Below are 23,243 nucleotides of genomic sequence, written 5' to 3' on the forward strand. Positions count from 1 at the left end.
TTCTGAAATAACTTTCGAACCGCACATGGCAGGTCCAACAAATGTGCATTACATGATAGGTGATCAGTCTGACACATTTCAAAGAAGTGATTTTGGATAATTGATGACGTCCCTGAAATATGACGTCATTGGTAACGTGCAGCGACTGTGACCTCTAAATGCAATAACTTGCAGTTTCCACTCTTGATTCCGTCTGCTATGAAGCTATTCATCAGTTGGTGTGACCCTCTGCCTGTCAGGGTCAGTCCAATTTAACAATGTCACACCGATTCATCATCGGAGGTCATGTGAGGCCCTCTCCCGCAGCTGAGCCGGCAAGAGTTAAAGTGTTTTCCTTCCATACCAGGTGAAGCCGGGAAGGGTTCGAGTCTTCAAACGTGTTCGCCTTTTGTCCTTGGCTGGGATGGCCTGCGGCCGGTGTCAGCAGCCGCTCAAGGTCAGATGACGTCAGAGACTGGGGTTAAGTGTGCTGGACATTGTGCCACGCTAAGCTTGCACCTCAAAATTATGCCATGAAACTGAAATTTTGCAATGGTATAGTGGGATTGGGGTTTCAGCTGCAAGCCCTGCTTAGAGTTAACTAAAACCCGTCCGAGGTTCAGAAATCCATCCAATGACAAATGCTCGGAAAAATGTACTTGACCAAAACCCGTGAGTCAGGGGAATCACTTAATGTGTCCTCTAGGGGCTCTCCCCACCACCCTTAATGGTGACTTGAGCCCCCCCCCCCCCCCCCACACACACACCTTACCAATATTCCTTTCAGCCCCCTCAATGCATGTGGGCAAATGAGTGCTAGGCAAAATAATTACAGAGCAATTATCTTAGCTACTGGCACACAACATAGTAGGTATCTAAACACACCGCTCATAGCATCATGTCAGTTTTGTACCAAATAGTACCCTTTAGATGCCTAACGTTTGTGTCATGCGAGCTTGTATACAGTTACTGGTGACAAGCATCTAGCCGGTCTGCAGATGTTTGACAGGTTTGTTCCAAATGATGACGTCTGGATTGGGATAAAGCACAATTGACTGCAGTGGTTGACAGCTATTAACCGTGCGGAGTGGTCTAAATAAAGGTTAACGTATGCTTTCCCCAACAGCGATAGGTGTATTTGCCGCACAAGCGTTCCTATGGTAGTTATACAGTACGATCAGCGACGGCAATAGCCACCAGTGACCCCCTAATAAGATTTGACAAAGTTTTTTTTCTGAATTGCACACTTGTCTAAGCTCTTTACAAAAAGGCAGCGAACATCAACTTGAAGTGGGAAATCATTATTCCGCATGAAAACAGCTTTGAAACTGGGAAGTGTTTAAAAAGTTCGTTTTTCCTCAATTTCATCAATGAGGACGTCAAGTTAAGTGGTCGAAACCTGAGGAGAAATCAGGTTTTGAGTAAGGTTAGGTCACCTTTTAGCTGAGTCCACCAAGCAGTCTTAGAAATTGACCTCCCTGCCTTGCGTTCATAAGTATGTGTCGAACGAGGCGATCTATGATGTCCATTTGACATAAATGAGTCAATGCAACCGACATCTTAATAAATCCGCGACTTTTAAACATAGCTGAAAAGTTGTTGTCTGGAAGGGAAAGACCGAAAAGACACAGAAACTAAAAAACACTGAGACGAAGTGACCTGGCCGTGGTCTGATGTGCCCTTGACACGACCTGCCTTTGGCCCCTGACCTTTGTTAATATGGCACCACTCTGAAGCGGAAGAACAAGGCCTGTAAGGTACAGGGTAAACAAGGTAATTCCGGCGTTAAGTCTCGGCAGCAGTTACTATGTGAGCTAGAGGGCCCTGAAGGCGTTCAAGCTCTGTCGGTTATTGGTGATTTCGTTTTAACCGCGCCGTCAGCAGCTGTTTTGCGGATCTCAACCCCACGATTCCTGGGAAACGTTGGTCAAGACTGGCTGACGAACGCTGCCCATTTGTTTCCGTAAATGCGATCTGCAACTTCCCCTCCCCGGTGTGTCTTGGCCAAGTTTAGAGCGTCGCACCCCGTCCGCCCCGTCTGTCATTAAAGTCTGACTGCATGACCTGTCTCACAGCCCGACTAAAATGGAGGCTAGTTGATTCGTGCCAAGACAATAGTTATATCAAACAATACTCTGATATACGATAATACCGTATGCTAGCAATACAACACAAAATATCACAATATTGTATTGAAATGCATAATAATAAGATATTTTAATATATGACATGATCAAAATAGTAATGATGCAAGCAGATTCCTCATTATCGGAGACAACACGCGGATACGGAGCGGCACACGGAGTGCCTGAATGCCCTCGGTTCGCTTATCAGGGATGAGCTTTGGGTCTCGTTTTTAGGAGGCAGCATTTCGCATTGCGTTTCATGGATGATCGACTAGAGGTAAGCATGATGTACACCTAAATTTAGTCGACAACGACGCATGGCGCCTCCACCGGCCGGGCATAAGAGAAATAGACAAACCAAAGCAACATCAAGCAAAAGCAAAGCCAATGTTACAGTTGTAGGGCAGCTCCGCAATGGAACGCAGGTCCCCGGAAGTTCACAGAGTAGGAAGCCAGTTGTGTCGTCTAAATCACGTTACCACAGCCAGTGAATTACTATGCTAAACACAAGCAGAAAATCGCATTTCATGACGCACAACTATGTAAACGAAACTGAACTAACTAAACCAAACTCATTGAACAATGTTTTGATTACTCTGGTGACAGCAGTCATGTTGTCACGTTGGGGGAATAGGAACAACAAGGCTATACCTGCTGAACTCGATGGGCGACTCGTTGCCCAGCCCGGAGTCGGAATTGTCGTACTGCTGCTCGGTGGTCCGCGTCACTTGACCTCGGGTCACGGTCACGGCGGCAGAGGCGGGCTCGCCCGGCACGGTCCTGGCAACACGCCACAACCTTCAGATAACTAGCGTGTAATGACTACTGGAAAGCGGGGGCAGGGGCCGCGGCCGTAAACTGGCCTCCATGACAGCATGCTTCGTTTGTGATGGAGGGCAACGCCTGACAGAAGACCCCCAAGCTTACTCTCATATCGCATCCCTCCGATGAATGCGACTGGCCGCTCTGGGTGTGTTTGAAGGATGTCTACTCAACAGCGCAAACTCCAAACACCGAAATTGGATGGTTTGTTTTTCGTTTAAATAGTCGTAGATTGATGGACGCATCCCAGGGGCATTGATGATTTTCTTAAGGGTGCTGGTAGTATAACCAGCGCTAATAAGAAAAGAACCGAGTGGGGCGTCTAAGGCCCTAAAGTAAAAACTACGAGTCAAAGGGAGCGGGGGCGACCTCCAGCCCCTTCCACCCGGCTGCGCTGTTGAACGAATCGGTACCAGAAAGCGATTATGATTCGTTGTTCTCTGACAACAGGGTAGGCTGAGTAACTGTACGATTCGGCGTTTCATTGGAAAGGCAATAGAAGCCTAGCGAATGAAATCTTATTGAAATCCTTACTTAAATATATTTAACGATTTGGGGCATCAATATGCCTTCAAACAGGTTAAGAGATGTTTAGCTCAACGTACACACATCGGAAACGGGTCCGGCATATGAACCATCGGGTAGGCGCTTGCGGTGCTATGGTGCGTTATGGTGCGTAGTGCACGTGCGTAGTGCACGTAGTAATAGCACGGTGTTCTGGGACTGTTCCACCACTGCTGTCAAATGACACTTCCAAAACGCTTCCAAGCCACGCCAGAAATCGCCTCGTACCTATGTTACCTAGCTGTCACCCCAGCCGACACAAGACAGCGGGCATCCCTCACTTCCCGGCCCAGGGAGCGCACCCTCTCCCTCCTCCCTACCGAGGGAGCGCGCTCCCTCCCTCCCCCTACCGAGGAAGCGCCGTCTGCCTCCTCCGGCCGTGCCCACCTGTCCAGGGCGGCGGGCGTCGTGGCCGGCCGCGCCCTATCTGAGGGCACGCTCCGCACGTAGTAGCTGGAGAGCGTGTTGCCGGTGGTGGGCCGCGGCGGCGCCGGAGGCGGGTAGGCGGCCGTCGGCGCGATGGCACCCTCAGGAGGCAGTCGCTCCGAGACAGAGGCCGCGGCTGGCTGGTCGGCGCCACCGTCCCACTTTTGGTCAGTCGTCGAGTCGCTGGAAGCCCAAACAATGCAGATGCGGAAGGTCACGGAAGGTCACGAATAAAATAAATGCAGTGTTGCATTGACCATGTAGTTGTGCACAATAACGCCAAAATCGTCCTCACATCTTGCACAATTTACAATTAGCCACGAGACATGGCCAGCCAATTTACCACCTTGCCATTTTGCACACTGTTCCGACTCCTATCTCCATATCCTTCATTCCCCTGGCGGCAGTATCTGACCCTGTGCCCGCCGCTCACCTCTGGCTGAAGCACCCTCACCATCTGCATCTGGCAAGGGGTGGGGTGGATGGGGTGCATCTGGCAAGCACCCCATCCCCACTACTCCCCCCCCCCCCCTTGTTGGCATTGTAATTTGATCCTGCCCACGCTTATTTCTTCCGGCTGTGTTATCTGTTCCTGTCTCCACCACCCACCTCCTCTAGCAGCGGCATCTGCTCCTGTCTCCGCCACTCACCTCTTCTGGCTGTGGCATCTATTCCTGTCTCCGCCACTCACCTCCTCTGGCTGTGACATCTACTCCTGTCTCCGCCACTCACCTCCTCTGGCTGCGGCATTTATTCCTGTCTCCGCCACCCACCTCCTCTGGCTGCAGCATCTATTCCTGTCTCCGCCACCCACCTCCTCTGGCTGCAGCATCTACTCCTGTCTTCGCCACTCACCTCCTCTGGCTGTGGCATCTATTCCTGTCTCCGCCACCCACCTCCTCTGGCTGCAGCATCTATTCCTGTCTCCGCCACTCACCTCCTCTGGCTGCGCTTGGCGGCGTACCGGATCCTGGGCATGCGCAGTTCGGTGGTGACCTTGGTGTAGGGAATGTCGCCAACATTGTCGGCCGTCGGGTCCACCAGGCCGAACTGCAGGTGGCGTCGTAGCTCGGCCGGCAGGCGGCGGTTACGACCCGTCTCCGGCGAGCGGGACCGGGACCGGGACCGGCTGCCGGCGTCACACGGACACGTCACAGCAGCACTGCACGGGACCGGGACCAGCTGCCGGCGTCACACGGATACGTCACAGCAGCACTGCACGGGACCGGGGCCAGCTGCCGGCGTCACACGGACACGTCACAGCAGCACTGTACGGGACCGGGACCGGCTGCCGGCGTCACACGGACACGTCACAGCAGCACTGCACGGGACCGGGACCAGCTGCCGGGGCCAGCTGCCGGCGTCACACGGACACGTCACAGCAGCACTGTACGGGACCGGGACCGGGGGCCGACGTCACATAGACACGTCACAGCAACACTACACGGGACCGGGACCGGCTGCCGGCGTCACATAGACACGTCACAGCAGCACTGTACGGGACCGGGACCGGCTGCCGGCGTCACATAGACACGTCGCAGCAGCATTGTACGGGACCGGGGCCAGCTGCCGGCGTCACACGGACACGTCACAGCAGCACTGTACGGGACCGGGACCGGGGGCCGACGTCACATAGACACGTCACAGCAACACTACACGGGATCGGGACCGGGACCGGCTGCCGACGTCACACAGATACGTCACAGCAACACTACGCGGGATCGGGACCGGGACCGGCTGCCGACGTCACACACACATTACAGCAGCACTGGGAGTATCCACCAGCGCTCCCCTAGATAAGCTGTTTAGTACAAAACGGAGCAGAAAGTACTTATGATACGACGCTGCAGACGGGGAGAGGGGGGAGGGTTTCCATAGAAAAAAACGTTCCGGCTTTCAACAGTCCAGCGTAAAGACAGCCAATAATGAACGCAACCAGCTCACCCTCCGATATCCACCTAAGAGCGGTCCTCACATATTGCTGGCTTGGGGGGAGCTCAGCGCGTGACGCGGCGCTCTCACCTGTGCTTCTTGACCCTCCTCTTGGGCTGGTAAGAGAGCTCGGTCTCGGTCTCCATGCCGGAGTTCTGGTAGCCGGACGGCCGCAGTCTCTCGGCCTGCAGTCTCTGCACCTCCCGCCACTGCGGCTCCGAGTCCACCAGCTCGCAGTTCGACTGCTGGTGTCTGAGACGGACACACACAAACGGTCAGGCCCGCTGTCGTTCGGAGCCGCATGGTGTATCGGCTCAGAGGCCACCGGCCTGCTGTTAGACCGCTGGTGTCTGAGACGGATACACGCAAGCGGTCAGGCCCGCTGTCGTTCGGAGCCGCAGGGTATCTCGGCTCAGATGCCACCGGCCTGCTGTTGGACTGCTGGTGATTGTTAGCCACGGTGACCGGCGGACCCTAGCGATGCCGCTACCTTCCCTCCCTTCGCTGCACCTCGCTGGCCTGTGCTGACCTGTGCCGGCGGCTGACACAGGCCCCTCCGCCGCACCCCGCTCTCCCGTGCTGTGCCGGCGGGTGACGTAGTCCTCCTCCGCTACACCCCGCTGACCCGTGCTGACCTGCGCCGGCGGGTGGCACAGTCCTCCTCTGCTACACCCCGCTGACCCGTGCTGACCTGCGCCGGCGGGTGGCACAGTCCTCCTCTGCTACACCACGCTGACCCGTGCTGACCTGCGCCGGCGGGTGGCACAGCCCTCCTCCGCTACACCCCGCTGACCCGTGCTGGCCTGTGCCGGCGGGCGGCACAGTCCTCCTCCGCCACATCCCGCTGACCCGTGCTGTGCCGGCAGGTGACACAGTCCTCCGCTACACCCAGCTGACCCGTGCCGACTTCTGCCGGCGGCTGCGGTGTCGGCGGCTAACACAGGCCCCTCCGCTACACCCAGCTGACCCGTGCCGACTTGTGCCGGCGGCTGCGGTGTCGGCGGCTAACACAGGCCCCTCCGCTACACCCCGCTGACCCGTGCTGACACGTGTCTGCGGCTGCGGTGTCGGCGGCTGACACAGGCCACTCCGCTACATCCCGCTGACCCGTGCTGACACGTGTCTGCGGCTGCGGTGTCGGCGGCTGACACAGGCCCCTCCGCTACATCCCGCTGGACCCGTGCTGACCTGTGTCTGCGTCTGGCGGCTGCCGGCTGCCTAACACAGGCCCCTCCGGCCTAACACAGGCCCCTCCGCTACACCCCGCCGACCCGTGCTGACCTGTGTCTGCGGCTGCGGTGCCGGCGGCTGCCGCCGCTCCTGTCCGAGTCGGAGCCGGACTCGGCCCGGCGGCCTCGATAGCGCCGGCTGGAGCGCAGTGAGCTTTGGCCGGAGCTGGCATCGCTGGCCACACTCGACTCCCGCCGGTGACGGCTCCTGCCACGGTCGACGGTCAGCCAACATCAAACAGAGAACAGCACACAACACTTAACGCTGCGCGTTTTAATGGATGGGCAACGCAACCAAAATGAGCAACATAGGAATGCAGAATTACACAACTTTCCATAATCATAAAGCGCATTCACCGATTTGCACTACAACACGAGTCATCGGATAGCTGACGTGTGTTTATATAGGAAAAGTTTCATACCCGATTAATGCAGGAATGATGTCGTGCAACACACAGTCGTATTGCTTAGTTCAGCAATGCTTTGTTGGTATTGGTTATGTTCAACAATCATTTTCAGGACAATAACTTGGCTTTAATTGGCTGGATACATGTGATGCCGACGCCTGCGCAGCTGTCAAGGTCACCATCGTGAACACACTGTCCCTCCCCGCAGGCCTCTGGTCAAAGCGTCTGGCCCACGCAGTCTGTCCACAGCCGGCAGACAGCCTGTCTACAGTCAGCAGATAGACCGTCGACGGTGAGCCCTGACCTGCCCTCCGTCCTGCGCGTCCTGGCCTGCACTGCGTCCCGTGCGCCCTGACCTGAGCCGCGTCCTGTGCGGCCCGACCTGCGCCGTGTCCTGTGCGCCCTGACCTGTGCTGCGTCCTGTGCGGCCCGACCTGCGCCGTGTTCTGTGCGTTCTGACCTGCGCTGTGTCCTGTGCGCTCTGACCTGCGCCGCGTCCTGTGCGCTCTGACCTGCGCTGTGTCCTGCTGTCCGCCGACGACTGGCTGTCGATGCTGGCGCGGCTGCGCGCCTTGGTCAGCTGGCCGGCGCTGAACAGGCCAGACAGCCGGCTGGCGGAGCCGGCGGCTGAGTGTGCCGAGCGCGGCGAGTCCGGCGGCGTCTTCGACTGCAGGTGCACCGAGCTGGCGCGGTACAGCGCCGACGCGCTGAAGGCGGAGAGCCGGAGCTTGCGGACACTCGGTTCGGACGCGTCACAGAGTTACCAGACTGGTTGGAGCATGTGCCAAGTGGGGTGGTTCTAAAATAACTTTTCTGTTTCTATCAGGAATATTTTAGTTTTACTATTTCTGTTAGGACGTAAAAGGAGCATTCTATTTCTGCGGGCAACCAACACAACTGATTAAATTTTGAATAACACGGGTAAGGAAAATTGGAAAAGCTGGTGTTGTTGGGATTGAGTCAACATGCACCAAACATTCCAACAATTACAAATTAGAGAAGTAACTGAGACGCATGACACCACATCCAGCATTGAAAGTGATGCATGAAACACACGTGCACGACACAAGTGTTTCAGATTTCCGAGCATAGCCGCGCTTAGGCAGCTGCCGGTCAAAAGATAATGAGACGAAAGTATGGACACCCAAAATCACACACCAATCCTGAGCTAGATACGGAATATCACAACTGACCTCTGCACAGGCTGCGGCACTGACACCTTCTTGTGGCAAATGGAAGGAGTGTCAGCATCACTATCGGATCGTGGAAGTGCTGCAAGGAGAGACATATATGAGTATCTTAAGGGCTTCGTATTTCCCGGAAGCGGAGGCGAACGGGCCCACGCGGGTGCCAGCGGACGCCAATTAGCCCAGGCGTGCAAATATTACAACTCTACGAGCAGCTAGCGTCGTGTGAGTTATCGAAACCATATGACTGAGGTGTAGACAAGCTGAAAAGTAATTTGCCGAGCTACCCCAAGCATAGAGGTAGTTGAAATCTGCGCATTTCCTCGTGACTCATTCCACGGGCGGCGTAGACCCACCTTGCTGTGTATTTGGGGGCGGCTGGAGCCCGGCCCCAGCCCTCCTGCCCGCCTGCCGCTGATGGACCGTCGCGGACGCCTCCCTCCGGCTCTCCGATCGACCGCTGGCGACGCGCGCAGGTCACAGGTCAGGTCACAGATCAGACAGGTACACAGACAGAGACACACGCAGACGCGGGACAGCTGCTCGGGTAACACGGGAGCGCTGCTTTGGCGAGTGCAGGCGGCTTTACGTGATGCATGTTTCTCGATAATGGCTGCGTTGGAATTAGTCACACTTTGCATATGATTATGAAACGTGTTTCAAATTTATGAGTGCTTTGAGCGCTGACGAAAGAGGACTATAGGAATGTACTTATGCAAGGCACTTATTTTTGGGTCGTGCATTTACAGAAAAAGGAGACATGAGCGTGCAACGCTGTCTCGATACCCACCGGTTTGTAAGTCATGTCACTATGGCCGAAACGTGCCATGCAACGTCGGGGGGGGGGGGGGGCTCGTGCTCTCTCTGCCTTCCATCTAGGTTTGCGTGCATTGGCCATAAACTAGCTACATTACGGGCCAAATGTGTGCAGGCATGCTATAGATACACTACGCATGTATATATATATATATATATATATATATATATATATACGATATAAACTGATTTATGTAGGCAACAAATTACGTTCTACGCAAGCGTTGTTAAGGGCCTTAACGTAGGCACATTTGATAAGCTTTTTGCGCGCTCGCTTTATTGTTCTTATTGTGGTTGTCTGTTTATCATTGAGACTCAAATGGGACTCGCTGACGTTTGGCATCTATTAATTGGCCTAACGTTTCGAAATTGTTACGCATTCCACTGCCAATGGGGCACCATGCAACGTACAAGCGACGGATATATGATTACGTACTTATGTTAGATTAAGGGATCACGATTAGGCATATTCATGTCCAGTTCTATCACCAATTTGTACAGAGTCTAAATGAGGGGTTAATATGTTTCGGAGCATAATAATTCAAACGTCAAAACACGTGCTGAAATGTAAAATATGTCGTCGCTTCTACCATACGACAGACTTTTACACCACCACACTTTCAAGGTAGTTGACGATGCACTTGGTTGACGTGCCGCAAAAGAAGCACATGAAAAAGAAGACGACTGGAGCAACACCCGAGACGACTCACCAGAAACGCCAGCATCATGGTGTATACATATATGCATATATATATATATATATATATATAGACATATATAAAAAATATGTGCGTGAGTGCGTGCGTGCGTGCGTGCGTGCGTGCGTGCGTGTTTGTGTGTGCACGGCGCCCTGGTGACGTACCCGTGCGACGTGGCGGCCCCGGCCGGGGGGCCGGCGCGTGCCTGTCGGAAGAAATCACGCTGCTCAACACAGTGCTGCAGCAGGAGGCGGCAGGCGGTCCGGCTGGGCGCCTGGAACCCGAACGTGTGCTCCTCGCTCTGTGGGCGGCGCACAGCAGCTGAGCGGCGGAGCACCAAGCGAGCACATCCAGGCTGGCTCGGCGAGGGGCGACTCACTGGAGTTGAGCTGGGGGGAGGGGGGGGGGGGGGAGGCGACGCCTTGTAATCTGATGTGTTGGCGTGAGCTTTGAGTCTCTTTGTTTATCAGTGTTCTGCTAGCTCGCATGGTTATGCTTATTCAAGTGCATAGCAGAGCATCCTGGTGTTAACAAATAACCACTACAACATGGACCAGCTTAATGAGACAAAGCCAAGGGCAAAGAAAGCTAAGGGAAGGGGGTAAAAAGAGATTTACACTGATCTGTCCTGGAAAAAAATATGCCAAATCTACTTACGTCCTTGTCTCGAACCCGGAGCATGAAGTAATTCTTCTTGCAGAAGACTTTGGTTATCCTTGGCCTGTAGGGAAGAAGTGAGACCCCTTCATTCGTGAATCAATGCCAGGCACCGTGATCAGTCACGTGAGTGCATTGTCTGGCCAAGAAACGAATAAAACCGGACAGGAACTGGTGCAGCAGGCTAGCTTGCAACGCGACGCGTGACACAATGGTGCACTGCTTTACATGCTGACATGAACAGGGCGTGCATAAATGAATACACCAATCCGTACTGAATAGCGGCAGAGACCAGCAGTATGAACCTAGCAGCGTTGTTGACGCCTGCCGTCCACCAGACCGTGCACCTGCTTACCAGAAGTAGTTGCTGATCTTTCCTTTCCCCTTGAGCACTAACACACCCGATGGGGCCAGTCCGATGAAGGATTCCGTCTGCTGATCCCCCTGCAATGACAGCAAGCAGAGAATAGCGGCAGGGACCTGACACATGAGTCATGCACCTTTTACAAGACACTTGGCTGTTGATTGAAACGAAAAAACATGTGATCGTCAAACACGCTCACGTCTTACAGCAGCTGCCTGCTTATTCGTAATGCGAGGAGAGAAAGTATGTGCGCGCTACGAGATCGTAACACGCAAACACACGCGCAGTTTGAGGTGCTATTTATGCGTGGATAACAATGCATGGCACATGGCTCTCCTACGTATTTAGCGACTTTTGACGCCTATTTTTGTTCGTGTCTCGAGGAAGGGCATTCATTCACAACCGTGCTGATGGCGGCCACGTGTTTTCGCCACGAAACACCGAAAAGCACTCGTGTTTGTTTTGCCCGCACGCGACTTGCGCGGTGTGCTGTCGAACTCCGGAGACCAAGGTGACCAGTAGCTTAGCCGTAGCAGATAAGTGCGATGCCGGTACACGGCGCATGTGCGGGCGGTCTGACTTGTGGTATGTGTTCTGCGTTGTGCGTTATGTGTTATGCGTTATGCGCTATGTGTTGTGTATCCCGCCGTGTCTCCGACACATCGCCACCACCGAGTCCCGCGCGCCTGGGCCGGACCCTACTCACCAGCACGGGGTGCAGGTCTGCGCCATACATCTCCAGCCAACGCACCTTCTCGAGAAAAGCCGACTCTACGGCAGCCGGCGCCTGGCCGCTGCAGCACAGGGATGATCGCGGGTCGGGTCATGGTCACCACGGACAGCCGCGAGTCAGATCACGGTCAACACGGACGACCGCGGGTCAGGTCATGGTCAACACGGACGACCGCGGGCCAGGTCAAGGTAAATACGGGAAGTAACTACAACCTCGCATACCATGATTTTGGTCTTCCGATGGCAAAGAGACCGTGCATCGATGCCAAGCACATCTTGCAAGATTGCTTCCGTTTGAGGGAGCGCGACGCCAGTCGCCGCGCAGTGCGCGCCCTCCAGTGGAGTGCCGGTGAGTGTCACGGTCACATGAGGGAGCGCGACGCCAGTCGCCGCGCAGTGCGCGCCCTCCAGTGGAGTGCCGGTGAGTGTCACGGTCACATGAGGGAGCGCGACGCCAGTCGCCCGGCGCAGTGGCTGGCGCCCGCCAGTCGGAGTGCCGGTGAGTGTCACAGTCACATGAGGGAGCGCGACGCCAGTCGCCGCGCAGTGCGCGCCCTCCAGTGGAGTGCCGGTGAGTGTCACGGTCACATGAGCGATGGGGAACTACCGTGCACCCGGGGCCGCGGCCCACCCTCGAGCCGGAGCTCCTAACCACTCAGCCATTGTGCCCCACGTCAGCTTGGCTCGATTTCGAGTGACATGGATGCAACCAGGGGTGAGCTTGGCTCGATTTCAAGTGACATGGATGCAACCAGGGGTGAGCTTGGCTCGATTTCAAGTGACATGGATGTAACCAGGGGTGAGCTTGGCTCGATTTCAAGTGACATGGATGCAACCAGGGATGAGCTTGGCTCGATTTCAAGTGACATGGATGCGATCAGAGTTGAGCTTGGCTCGATTTCAAGTGACATGGATGCAACCAGGGGTGGATAATATTGAGACGAGTTAATGTGGCAAAGCCGTTAGCACAGGCATCTTTCAAAAGGAAAATGACAAAGTTTGAGTAAGTGATGAAGGCTGGTGTGGCGGCTGCTTCACCTGGCGTACTGCATTCTCCACACATGGGTACAACAGCTAAGGACAGACATGAATATCAGCAATTTCCGACCACGTGGGACTGTAAAAGCCAGTTGTGACACGGCTATCATCATTACGGCAGAACTCTGAAAACTGAGAAGAACCGAAGGTGCAACATAGACAAAGATAAGTTGAGACACTTTACAATACGCTGTAGGAAAAGGCGAGGATAGCTTTGAGTTATCCCGAACGTGCATCACTACCAAGGAATTCGACGCAGTACTGAAAGCACACGGAGCCGGTTGACGCAGGGGTTGAAAAGCGTACTGGTTGTCTTTGTTTGGGAGCGCCTTGCGTAATGAGTTGGAAAATGCTCACAATCCCTGGCTAGTAATGGCTTTCTCGACTTGCATCAGTGCGTCAGTGCATGTACGTGTAAAGGTCACAATCTGCATGACACCAAAGGATTGTTAGCCTATTACCGGGGGCTGGAGTGATTTCTAGATTAATTGCCGGCGTTTGCTATGTCAATTTGACGGCATAATTGGCGTAATCAGCATAATTGGCGTTATAGTAGACCATGTACAGCTCTCAACGACCAACCCAAAGAATGAGGGAGGAACACTCCTGCCTGCTTAACTGCGGGGGGGGGCGCAGTGGGTGTAGTGGGGACACTCACGTCAGGGTGCGGTGCAGGGCAGCAATGCCGCCGTCGCCGGCCGCCGGGGCCATGCCCAGCTGGAACTCTGCGCAGTAGCCAGGCTGGTGTGCGCTCGGGTCGTGGTCGCCCAGCTCGGCTGGCAACAGGCACGAGTTCACTGAGCACGAGATACAGAGCCGAGAGTGTCGGAGGCAGGGCGCCGTCACCCAGCTCGGTGTCAACGGGCACGAGCTCACTGAGCATGGGCTACAGAGCTAAGACTGCCTGAGGCAGGGCGCCGTCACCCAGCTCGTCTGTTAACGGGCACGAGTTCGCTGGAGTCGGCCAGCTTGTTCAGCTGCAGTTGACTGTCAGCATCGTTCGAGACATGACGTGTACGTTGAATTAGATGAGCTGTTGGGTGTGTGAAAGAAGGGAGATCCAAGAAGCAGGCGGAACGGCACAGAATATTCGTCGCAGCACATGGCTCCCAAATGCAAGATTGTCTCTTTTTTCTTCTGACTCACACTGGGCGACGTAAGCCCCCAGCTCCGAAGCGAGCTCCCCGCGTACAGGCAGGCGGCCATCTACGATGTCCTTCTTCACTTGCAGGAAAAACTGATACCTGCCAGCCAGACGGGTCTTAGCAGCGAACGGATGCAATTTAACGGGCTTTAAACTAGGGCTAATTGCATTGGCAGCTCTTACTGTGTGTGCCTTAAGCTAAATACGCACACACACACAAATTCACTTGTTCACATACATATCTTATTCACTATGGCAAGGTATCCATGGCGATACATTCTCATTGAACGCTATTTGCAGACAAAGTTAACAGTTAACAGCCAACAGTTAACGCACCGCGCAGCTCCTCACCCGCATCATCAGGCAAAACGAATGAACACCACAAAGCTGTTAAAGTTAACACACCACACAAACTCGACGTAACAGAAAGGCACATGCAACGTCGTACGACGACGACACATTATAAATCTCACGATAATCACAATCACTAATTGGTGTCGGGATGCCATGTTATCATCCACATATCGTCCAACACTGAATATCATGTTATGACATGTCATGTCATGTCATCTGCCACGATGTCATGTATCCTGCCTTCCAACGCTAAATAACATGGCATCGCCACACCCATTATAAATTCTGATCAGGTGAAATTGATCTATAGCCCTAGGGTGGGTCGTGTGACATTGCATGGCTTTTGAATGGCATGCGGAAGCTGCTTTCCTACGTGTAGTAAGCCATCATATTCTTCGTGCTTTTGCACGACGGTGAGTCGTGATCTGTTAAAGATGTTGCAAGAAATTTAATTAAAAAAACAAAAAAATGCCCAAAAATGCAAGCCCATATATATATATATATATATATATATATATATATATATATATATATATATATATATATATAGTGTGTGTGTATATATATATATAGTATAGTAGTGTGTGTGTGTGTGTGTGTGTGTGTGTGTGTGTGTGTGTGTGTGTGTGTGTGTGTGTGTGTGTGTGTGTGTGTGTGTGTGTGTGTGTGTGTGTGTGTGTGTGTGTGTGTGTGTGTGTGTGTGTGTGTGTGTGTGTGTGTGTGTGTGTGTGTGTGTGTGTGTGTGTGTGTGTGTGTGTGTGTGTGTGTGTGTGTGTGTGTGTGTGTGTGTGTGTGTGTGTGTGTGTGTGTGTGTGTGTGTGTGTGTGTGTGTGTGTGTGTGTGTGTGTGTGTGTGTGTGTGTGTGTGTGTGTGTGTGTGTGTGTGTGTGTGTGTGTGTGTGTGTGTGTGTGTGTGTGTGTGTGTGTGTGTGTGTGTGTGTGTGTGTGTGTGTGTGTGTGTGTGTGTGTGTGTGTGTGTGTGTGTGTGTGTGTGTGTGTGTGTGTGTGTGTGTGTGTGTGTGTGTGTGTGTGTGTGTGTGTGTGTGTGTGTGTGTGTGTGTGTGTGTGTGTGTGTGTGTGTGTGTGTGTGTGTGTGTGTGTGTGTGTGTGTGTGTGTGTGTGTGTGCAGCGCGTTGGCATCTTAGATTGATTGATTGGAATTGGGCAGCGACAGACACAACAAAAAACAGCATATAAAAGCACATGTAAGTCAGATATTACTTATATGATATATATTCATATATACGTATATATATATATATATATATATATATATATATATACTTCTTTTCATTCTTAACGTTAACTTGTCATGTGTTTCATTCTCTCAGTGTGGAACTGAATGCAGAACAAAGAAACGGCAGGCAGTGTTTTGCCATATGATGCAACGAAAAATTTTCAAGACGCCACTAACCGTGTGATCTCATCTAGAAGTTTGCACGGCTCAGTTGCATAGAACTTGACACAAAAGTAGAGAATAAATGGATCGGTTCCTGAAAAAACAGAGCACACATTATAACGCATTGTGGGAGCGGCCATTCAGCTGTCTCGGCAGACCGTGATTGTCGCTGCTGCGACCAAATCAGTACATGCTCAAGTATCATGTTGCTGCTGCGGATTTCGCGCCGTAGATGCAATAGAGTCATGTCGCTAGCGAAATATCAAATTCAGGAGAACAAGACTGTGATGACACTTAGCGCACAGTGCTCTACCGCAGAACCAGGACAAGTTGATCGAAAACCTTTGAAGCGTAATGGTGACAGCAACAAGATGCGATTCAAAGTGTGACAAGACAACGCACAGCAGAACGTAATAACGTTTGTCACAGACACGCATTGGTGCTGACCATTCGATCAAATATATCCCTGCTTTTATCGAGTCCTTGCGAATAGCTACTACACCCAATACGTACCTTTCAATTGCTTCGCAGCCTTCTTATTCGGGTTCAACCACAGCTGTGAAACAAGGCAGGTTATAAGCGCACCCTGGCAGCGGCCGGTGGGGTAGGCTGGGCCGCCGGGTCCGGGGACAGCTCCCGAGCAGCGGCAGGAGGCACCGCCGCCGGTGTTCGGAGATCGCGGACACGCGCCTCACCCTCTTCCGGATCTCAACGGGTACCACAAGTGATTATCATCGTGCATTTTGCAAAGTGTTTGAAAAAGTGTTGGGAAAGTCCCATTTGTTTTCCGTTTTAGGAAGGTGAAAATAACAATGATGGTGCTGATCTGAACGACCAAGTTTTAATTTGTTTGGTGCCAACGAAATACGCACTTTTAACCCGCCGTGAAGTCACCAGTTCTGTATATGAGCCTTATTGGCATGTGTTCATGTTGTCACTGTGACTTTACGACACACTCAGCTGCTGAGGCTATATGGCGTCGCCTGCCTCTCACCCTGGCAGGAAGGACGGGCACCGAGGGGGATTGGCATGTGCTCGCGACCTCCAAAGCTTAAAAATAGCTTGGGCTACCGAACAACCTAGGCTGTACTATCCAACGAGATATTTCGATGTTGACATTCGCAGCACTTAGGTCTTTGAATATGTAGCATTTCTACCTCCGCATTTGTTGGGGACTTTGTCAACTTCAGTACATACATACATTTTATTAAATTTAAGCCAGCTTTGAGGTATAGCTGACGTTCATTGACAAAATTAGCATAGCCCAGACATAAAAACAAGCTACCAACGGTTCACATGATTCGTTGATTGTTGGAAATATTCCAGAGCTCTACAATCTTGAATGCATGAATAAACAAGACATAATACTCACCTATAAGTATCGGACAATTAAGCACGGTGGAGGAAATTGTTTGAGTGTGACTATTTTTGTGTTGGGACAAGGGAAAACATCACCATACCTAGACAAAACGAGCAAATGCATTAAGCATAACGAAATGATATAGCGCCGCAATGTGCAAACGTGGATCCAGAGGACATTGAGTATGCGATTGAAGGTTGATAACACGTCGTAAATCAATCAAACTGAAATTAAACACACTAATCAGACATGTTTGGGCATAGTTTCGCAAAAATGGGAATAAATTTGCGAGATCTTGGCCATTAGCTTCAGCCCTGGTACCATTGACACGAACAGCTGGAACCGGCTGCCGGTGCCCCAAATGCGAGGAATGTCCTGCGGTTTCAGACAGACTGCTGGCATCTGCTGGCGTTCATTCGCTCCAGAGCAGTGTGCGTCGGTGGTAGCCTCTCGAGCAATGCGCCGCGAGTGGATCCAAGCGATACCTCCGACTGCGTTTTAGCTCGATCGCCGATCCTCGCACACAAAATAACGCCGCATGACTGAACGGTACGCATTTGCCACGTGCTCGACCCCAGTTTGGAGACCAAGTGTATGTCGTGGGGCAACGCCATGCTGTTTTGACGTCACTGTGCACGACGTCACTGTGCATGCCGCGGGCATCGGCGTGCATCTGTGGCCGTTCCGTGGTAATCCTCTTACCTCGGCTGAATTCTTCGGGCCGGTTGAGACGATCGATCTACTCGAGAACACAATGCTGTTTGGCGATCACATAATGGATTAACGAGCGTGCTGGCTACCGCCAGAGTTACCCGTTCATTGAACCGGCGAGGCTAACGGGCTGGGCCGATCTTGCGCTCGCGCGCGCGTCTCTCACCGGCCGGCCAGTCTGACCGGCCGGTGGAGGACTGGCGGGAGTCCCACTACTCGCTGGAAGGTACGCGGCGGTCTCGCAAGCCGCCCAGAGTCGTGCGCTCTCGTGAGTGGTCGTGCACGCGTGTCGCATCATCTGCGTTTGTCATGTAGCAGCGGGCTGGGCAGTCTCACTGGGCGTCCGAGAAGGTGCACCGGCTACTTCACAGTGCACCGACACGCACTGGCTGTCCTGGTGAGAGCGGTGGGGGGGGGGGAGGGCAGGGTAGACGGAGGACTGCAGCTCTCACCGGTTGTTGAGTGGTGTGCACGAATCTCAGACCGAAGTAGGCGGTTTCACGCAAGTGCAGATGTCGAAACACGCTGTCCGAAAGCTCCTGTCCCAAGGTGTCATCCTGAAAACAGACCGACTAGACTCAGGCTGCACCCTGATTCAGGGACATTGCATCTCATTACTGTCGTCGCCCGCTAGCTCCCAGACTCGGGCCAAGCCTGTGATTTTACTTGGAAGCCGTAAGCGAGCTCAAATACCATCTTGCAGAGAAACAGCTGCCGACGAGCTACTCGTAGCGGACAGGCGAGAGTCAGGTGGAGACACACGTCGTCTGGAAACCAGCCGAGGGCGAAAGGACATCTGCGCATTCGACGTTGGAGAGAACAATGGCATGCATGCATGTGTCGTCATGTCAGTATCAGCAATGCAAGTGTCAAGTCAGAGCTTATGTTATGCTGTTCATTTGTCACGAAGACAGTCAGTGTTTAGTAGAAGAGCTCGGTTCTTGCCTCCAGACGCGTCACGGGCCAGTGGTTCAGTGTTTAGTACAAGAGCTCGGTTCTTGCCTCCAGACGCGTCACGGGCCAGTGGTTCAGTGTTTAGTAGAAGAGCTCGGTTCTTGCCTCCAGACGCGTCACGGGCCAGTGGTTCAGTGTTTAGTAGAAGAGCTCGGTTCTTGCCTCCAGACAGCGTCACGGGCCACTGGTTCAGTGTTTAGTAGAAGAGCTCGGTTCTTGCCTCCAGACGCGTCACGGGCCAGTGGTTCAGTGTTTAGTAGAAGAGCTCGGCTCTTGCCTCCAGACGCGTCACGGGCCAGTGGTTCAGTGTTTAGTAGAAGAGCTCGGTTCTTGCCTCCAGACGCGTCACGGGCCAGTGGTTTGACTGAGATCGCGCGGCCCCTGAACTCCTCGGATTTACATAACCTAAAGCATACAGCTGTGTTGAACTGCATACGCGGCATAAAACATCAGGCTCAGCCAGCGGGCAGCACAGATCTGGCATTTTTATGCACATGACATGCAGCGGGCCGCTGCACGTGCACGGACTGTTTTCTTATCTGCGCACATCGGAATACCTCAGCCTGGCAATTAATCCACCGTCACTCGATGTTAAGCATTTTGGTTCCCTGATCCCTTCATCGAGATCGCCGCTCATGATGCACCGAGCCTGATGGCAGACATGCGTGCTGGCAAATGCCTATTCAAGTCGATAGCCATATGGCCCAGGAACCCAGCCTAGGGCTCCTGGGCAACCTAAGCCCAGAAGCTGCACCGCGGCCGAAGGACACCACATCTCAAAACTGGCCGCAGAATGGCGACTAAGCCCCCGGCAGAAGCGCGGTGGGTGCGGCATCCCAAACCCGTGCCAGGAGCCGGCGGCAGCGCGCCAAGGCGGCTCTGAAGCCCAGACGGCAGCCAGCGGCAGCGCGCCGGGGAGGCTCTGTAGCCCAGACGGGAGCCGGCGGCGGCGCGCCAAGGCGGCTCTGAAGCCCAGAGTGGAGCCGGCGGCGGCGCGCCAAGGCGGCTCTGTAGCCCAGACGGGAGCCGGCGGCGGCGCGCCAAGGCGGCTCTGTAGCCCAGACGAGAGCCGGCGGCGGCGCGCCAAGGCGGCTCTGTAGCCCAGACGGGAGCCGGCGGCGGCGCGCCAAGGCGGCTCTGTAGCCCAGACGGGAGCCGGCGGCGGCGCGCCAAGGCGGCTCTGTAGCCCAGACGAGAGCTGGCGGCGGCGCGCCGAGGCGGCTCTGTAGCCCAGACGGGAGCCGGCGGCGGCGCGCCAAGGCGGCTCTGTAGCCCAGACGAGAGCCGGCGGCGGCGCGCCAAGGCGGTTCTGTATCTCAGACGGGAGCCGGCGGCGGCGCGCGGGGGTGGCTCTGTATCCCAGCTGGCGGCCCGGACCCGACCGGCCCGACCGCGCTACGGGTGTCGTCAGCGCCGGCCTTTGTAAAGCAGGGCTCTTGCGGAAACAGAAGCCGCATTTTTTGAACTCCAATGTTAAAATGCCAGATTTTGCCAGATTACCTACTTTCATTGTTGCTCGCGTCTGAAGCAAAAGACAGCCTCGATGACTATCGCCGCGCATTGCACGCTTGCATTAACCAAAATGCATACAGTTCAAAGCAAGCCTTACGTCACGTGTTGAAATCGGTGCGTCAAAGGCTTTCCATGTTATTATGATCGGTGTGTAGTATGATAGATGAAATCAATATCAGTATCTCATCAGGTATCAGTGATCTTATAGCTGTCCCATTTTTATCAGACGCGGAACACTTGTTCATATTGTCATTGCCACAAATAGTTGAAATAAATAGTTGAAGGTGGCAGCATTTTGTATATATATTGCACGTCGGTATTTTTCGATGCTGAGATTTTGCGGTGTTACAAAATTGCGTTTCTATATTCAACGGTCCTAAAATTTGGCTAGTCAGTATTCTGCGAGTCCATATCTCTCTTATCGATGGCTTCCGGTTGATGTCTGCCGGTATTTAGCGTGCTCATGTTGTGCCCTAAGGGCCGGATGGCGTCGAACAGCAATGCTGAGGTCAATGGAATAGATCATGTTAAGGTCAAGGTGGCAAAAGCAGCATCCGGTGGGACTACAGCCGGGGAATATCTCGGAACTGTCATGCCTAGACTGTTACCGTACTTTGAACTACCCGCTATTACTGTCACTTGTGAAGTCACTGGAAGCGACTATAGGCTGAACTTCGTGTAGTCAGCACAACAGCATCGGCCGATGCCAAATGTAAGCGCAAAATGCCGATGCGCTTCCGCTCTTCGTTTTTTGTTTTGTTTTGTTTTGTTTTGTTTTGTTTTTTGGGTGAGTTCACTAGCACCAGCTATTGAAAGGTCGGTCCTGGGAGGGCAGAATTCCATGAAAAGATTGGCCAAAAACGATTGGAAATGGTTCCAATTTTACAAAGCTGTTATATAGTCCAGCGCCAGTGCTACTGGACGCTTGCAGTTTCAATTTCGAAGCCCACACCCAAACATGCCTAAAATCGTTTCGTGATATGGCAAACAGCGTTAAGCACCACTTCTTCGATTTAACAAGAGACAAGCAAGACTAAATGTAATAAATCTGCTCAATCCCGTAGATAAGAAGCGTCTTGACAATATTGGTCGAATATACAATTTTCACTGAGATAAACACTGAGCTAGCAAAACGCGTGGAGTCACGGAATAGAGAGCTGCCTGACCTCCAACTCCGACTGTCCTCTTATTATGCGACATTATTTGGTGGCCCGTATCCAGTTCGAATGCCACCACAATGTCAACGTGGGACCAGCCCCCTAACTTCACAAGCTGGGTACGTCTGCTGGTACCCGTGTGGAACTGGTCACGGGTCGGATTGGGTGCATATTTGAGGAAGATTGCGGCAAAAGGTACAGGTGTGGGCGAGATGTCCACTAGCGATTGCGTACGCACTATACGATATTACTGCCAGCGCTTATTTTGGTCACAATTAGCTCCACGTACACTACGTTTACAGTCATTGGCGCGAAAGAGTAAGTATGGCTGTCAACTTCCCCGCAGCTTTTCCAAAGTCAAGACCCGAACATAACTGATTAGGAATGGGCAGCGGGTAGGTATGGGCACAACCTCATGGTTGGTGGGGGGTTGTAAATAACGCAATGTTACGCATTAAGATCTTTATTGGGACCCCTGAGCGCAAAGGGAGTTTATTTGCAAGCTTCTTGCCTTCTAGCTGGCGAGCTGCTTTGCTCATATGACCCTGTGCGACAAAACAGCATGCGGTGTGCTTCTTCCCCCGTAATGTTCCTTTGTTGTTGAACGAAGCGCGACTGAGTGGCATCAAACAGTGAACCATGTCATTCAAAATCAGTGCTATCCTAAGTCATGAAACACTCTGCTCCACGGAGAACAGACAGCCTTAAAATATTACAGCCCGTTTGCAAGCTTTCTGTGATGCAATTGCAAAGGTGAACCCTTCGCTGTATAAACCCTCGTCGGCTCGGTGCCTGCCTGCTAAATTTAAGGAGCTCTGCTAAACCCATCCAAAAGCCTAGCCTGATGTCTTAATCTGTGACCTCAGCGCAGCCTTTCTCGGCGAGTGGAGTCCGCCGCCGAGGCTTACTGCCAGCGGCGGCTGCCTTTGAACGGTACCAGCCAAACCCTGTGGCTTAAGCCGGCTGGCGCCAGCTTCTCCCCAGCAGTGAGAGGTGCGTCCGGCTACCCTGCTCACCGGGCCTCCGAGCAGCCCCGCCGGCTCTGCTGACCGGGCCTCCGAGCAGCCCCGCCGGCTCTGCTGACCGGGCCTCCGAGCAGCCCCGCCGGCTCTGCTGACCGGGTCTCTGAAGCGCCTCACCGGCTCTGCTGACCGGGTCTCTGAGCAGCCCTGCCGGCTCTGCTGACCGGGCCTCCGAGCAGCCCCGCCGGCTCTGCTGACCGGGTCTCTGAAGCGCCTCACCGGCTCTGCTGACCGGGTCTCTGAGCAGCCCCGCCGGCTTGCTGACCGGGTCTCTGAAAGCCCTGCCGGCTCTGCTGACCGGGTCTCTGAGCAGCCCCGCCGGCTCTGCTGACCGGGCCTCCGAGCAGCCCCGCCGGCTCTGCTGACCGGGTCTCTGAAGAGCCCCGCCGGCTCTGCTGACCGGACCTCCGAGCAGCCCCACCGGCTCTGCTGACCGGACCTCTGAGCAGCCCCGTCGGCTCTGCTGACCGGGCCTCTGAGCAGCCCCGCCGGCTCTGCTGACCGGGCCTCTGAGCAGCCCCGCCGGCTCTGCTGACCGGGTCTCTGAACAGGCCCGCCGGCTCTGCTGACCGGGCCTCTGAGCAGCCCCGCCGGCTCTGCTGACCGGGTCTCTGAACAGGCCCGCCGGCTCTGCTGACCGGGCCCTGGACGAGC

General features: G+C 53.8%; 1 protein-coding gene across 2 annotated transcripts in view; it reads right to left on the reverse strand.

Moving 5' to 3' along the window:
• The window catches only part of LOC119102642 (band 4.1-like protein 4), a 40,795-nt gene that overhangs the window by 7,019 nt on the left and 10,533 nt on the right, over window positions 1-23,243 (reverse strand). For both annotated transcript variants that reach the window (XM_037226100.1, XM_037226101.1), the window contains exons 3-19: window positions 18,397-18,501; window positions 16,387-16,429; window positions 15,889-15,967; window positions 14,124-14,221; window positions 13,636-13,753; window positions 11,914-12,001; window positions 11,199-11,287; window positions 10,844-10,907; window positions 10,351-10,487; window positions 9,029-9,132; window positions 8,679-8,757; window positions 7,998-8,192; window positions 7,131-7,286; window positions 5,940-6,101; window positions 4,855-5,046; window positions 3,879-4,100; window positions 2,757-2,885 (exon numbers count right to left, since the gene is read on the reverse strand). In XM_037226100.1, coding sequence (XP_037081995.1) covers window positions 2,757-2,885; window positions 3,879-4,100; window positions 4,855-5,046; window positions 5,940-6,101; window positions 7,131-7,286; window positions 7,998-8,192; window positions 8,679-8,757; window positions 9,029-9,132; window positions 10,351-10,487; window positions 10,844-10,907; window positions 11,199-11,287; window positions 11,914-12,001; window positions 13,636-13,753; window positions 14,124-14,221; window positions 15,889-15,967; window positions 16,387-16,429; window positions 18,397-18,501 — 2,060 coding nt within the window. The remainder of the gene's footprint in view (window positions 1-2,756; window positions 2,886-3,878; window positions 4,101-4,854; window positions 5,047-5,939; window positions 6,102-7,130; window positions 7,287-7,997; window positions 8,193-8,678; window positions 8,758-9,028; window positions 9,133-10,350; window positions 10,488-10,843; window positions 10,908-11,198; window positions 11,288-11,913; window positions 12,002-13,635; window positions 13,754-14,123; window positions 14,222-15,888; window positions 15,968-16,386; window positions 16,430-18,396; window positions 18,502-23,243) is intronic.

Source organism: Pollicipes pollicipes, unplaced genomic scaffold, assembly GCF_011947565.3.
Source record: "Pollicipes pollicipes isolate AB1234 unplaced genomic scaffold, Ppol_2.1 Scaffold_5724;HRSCAF=6776_pilon_pilon_pilon, whole genome shotgun sequence".
Taxonomy (NCBI): domain Eukaryota; kingdom Metazoa; phylum Arthropoda; class Thecostraca; order Pollicipedomorpha; family Pollicipedidae; genus Pollicipes; species Pollicipes pollicipes.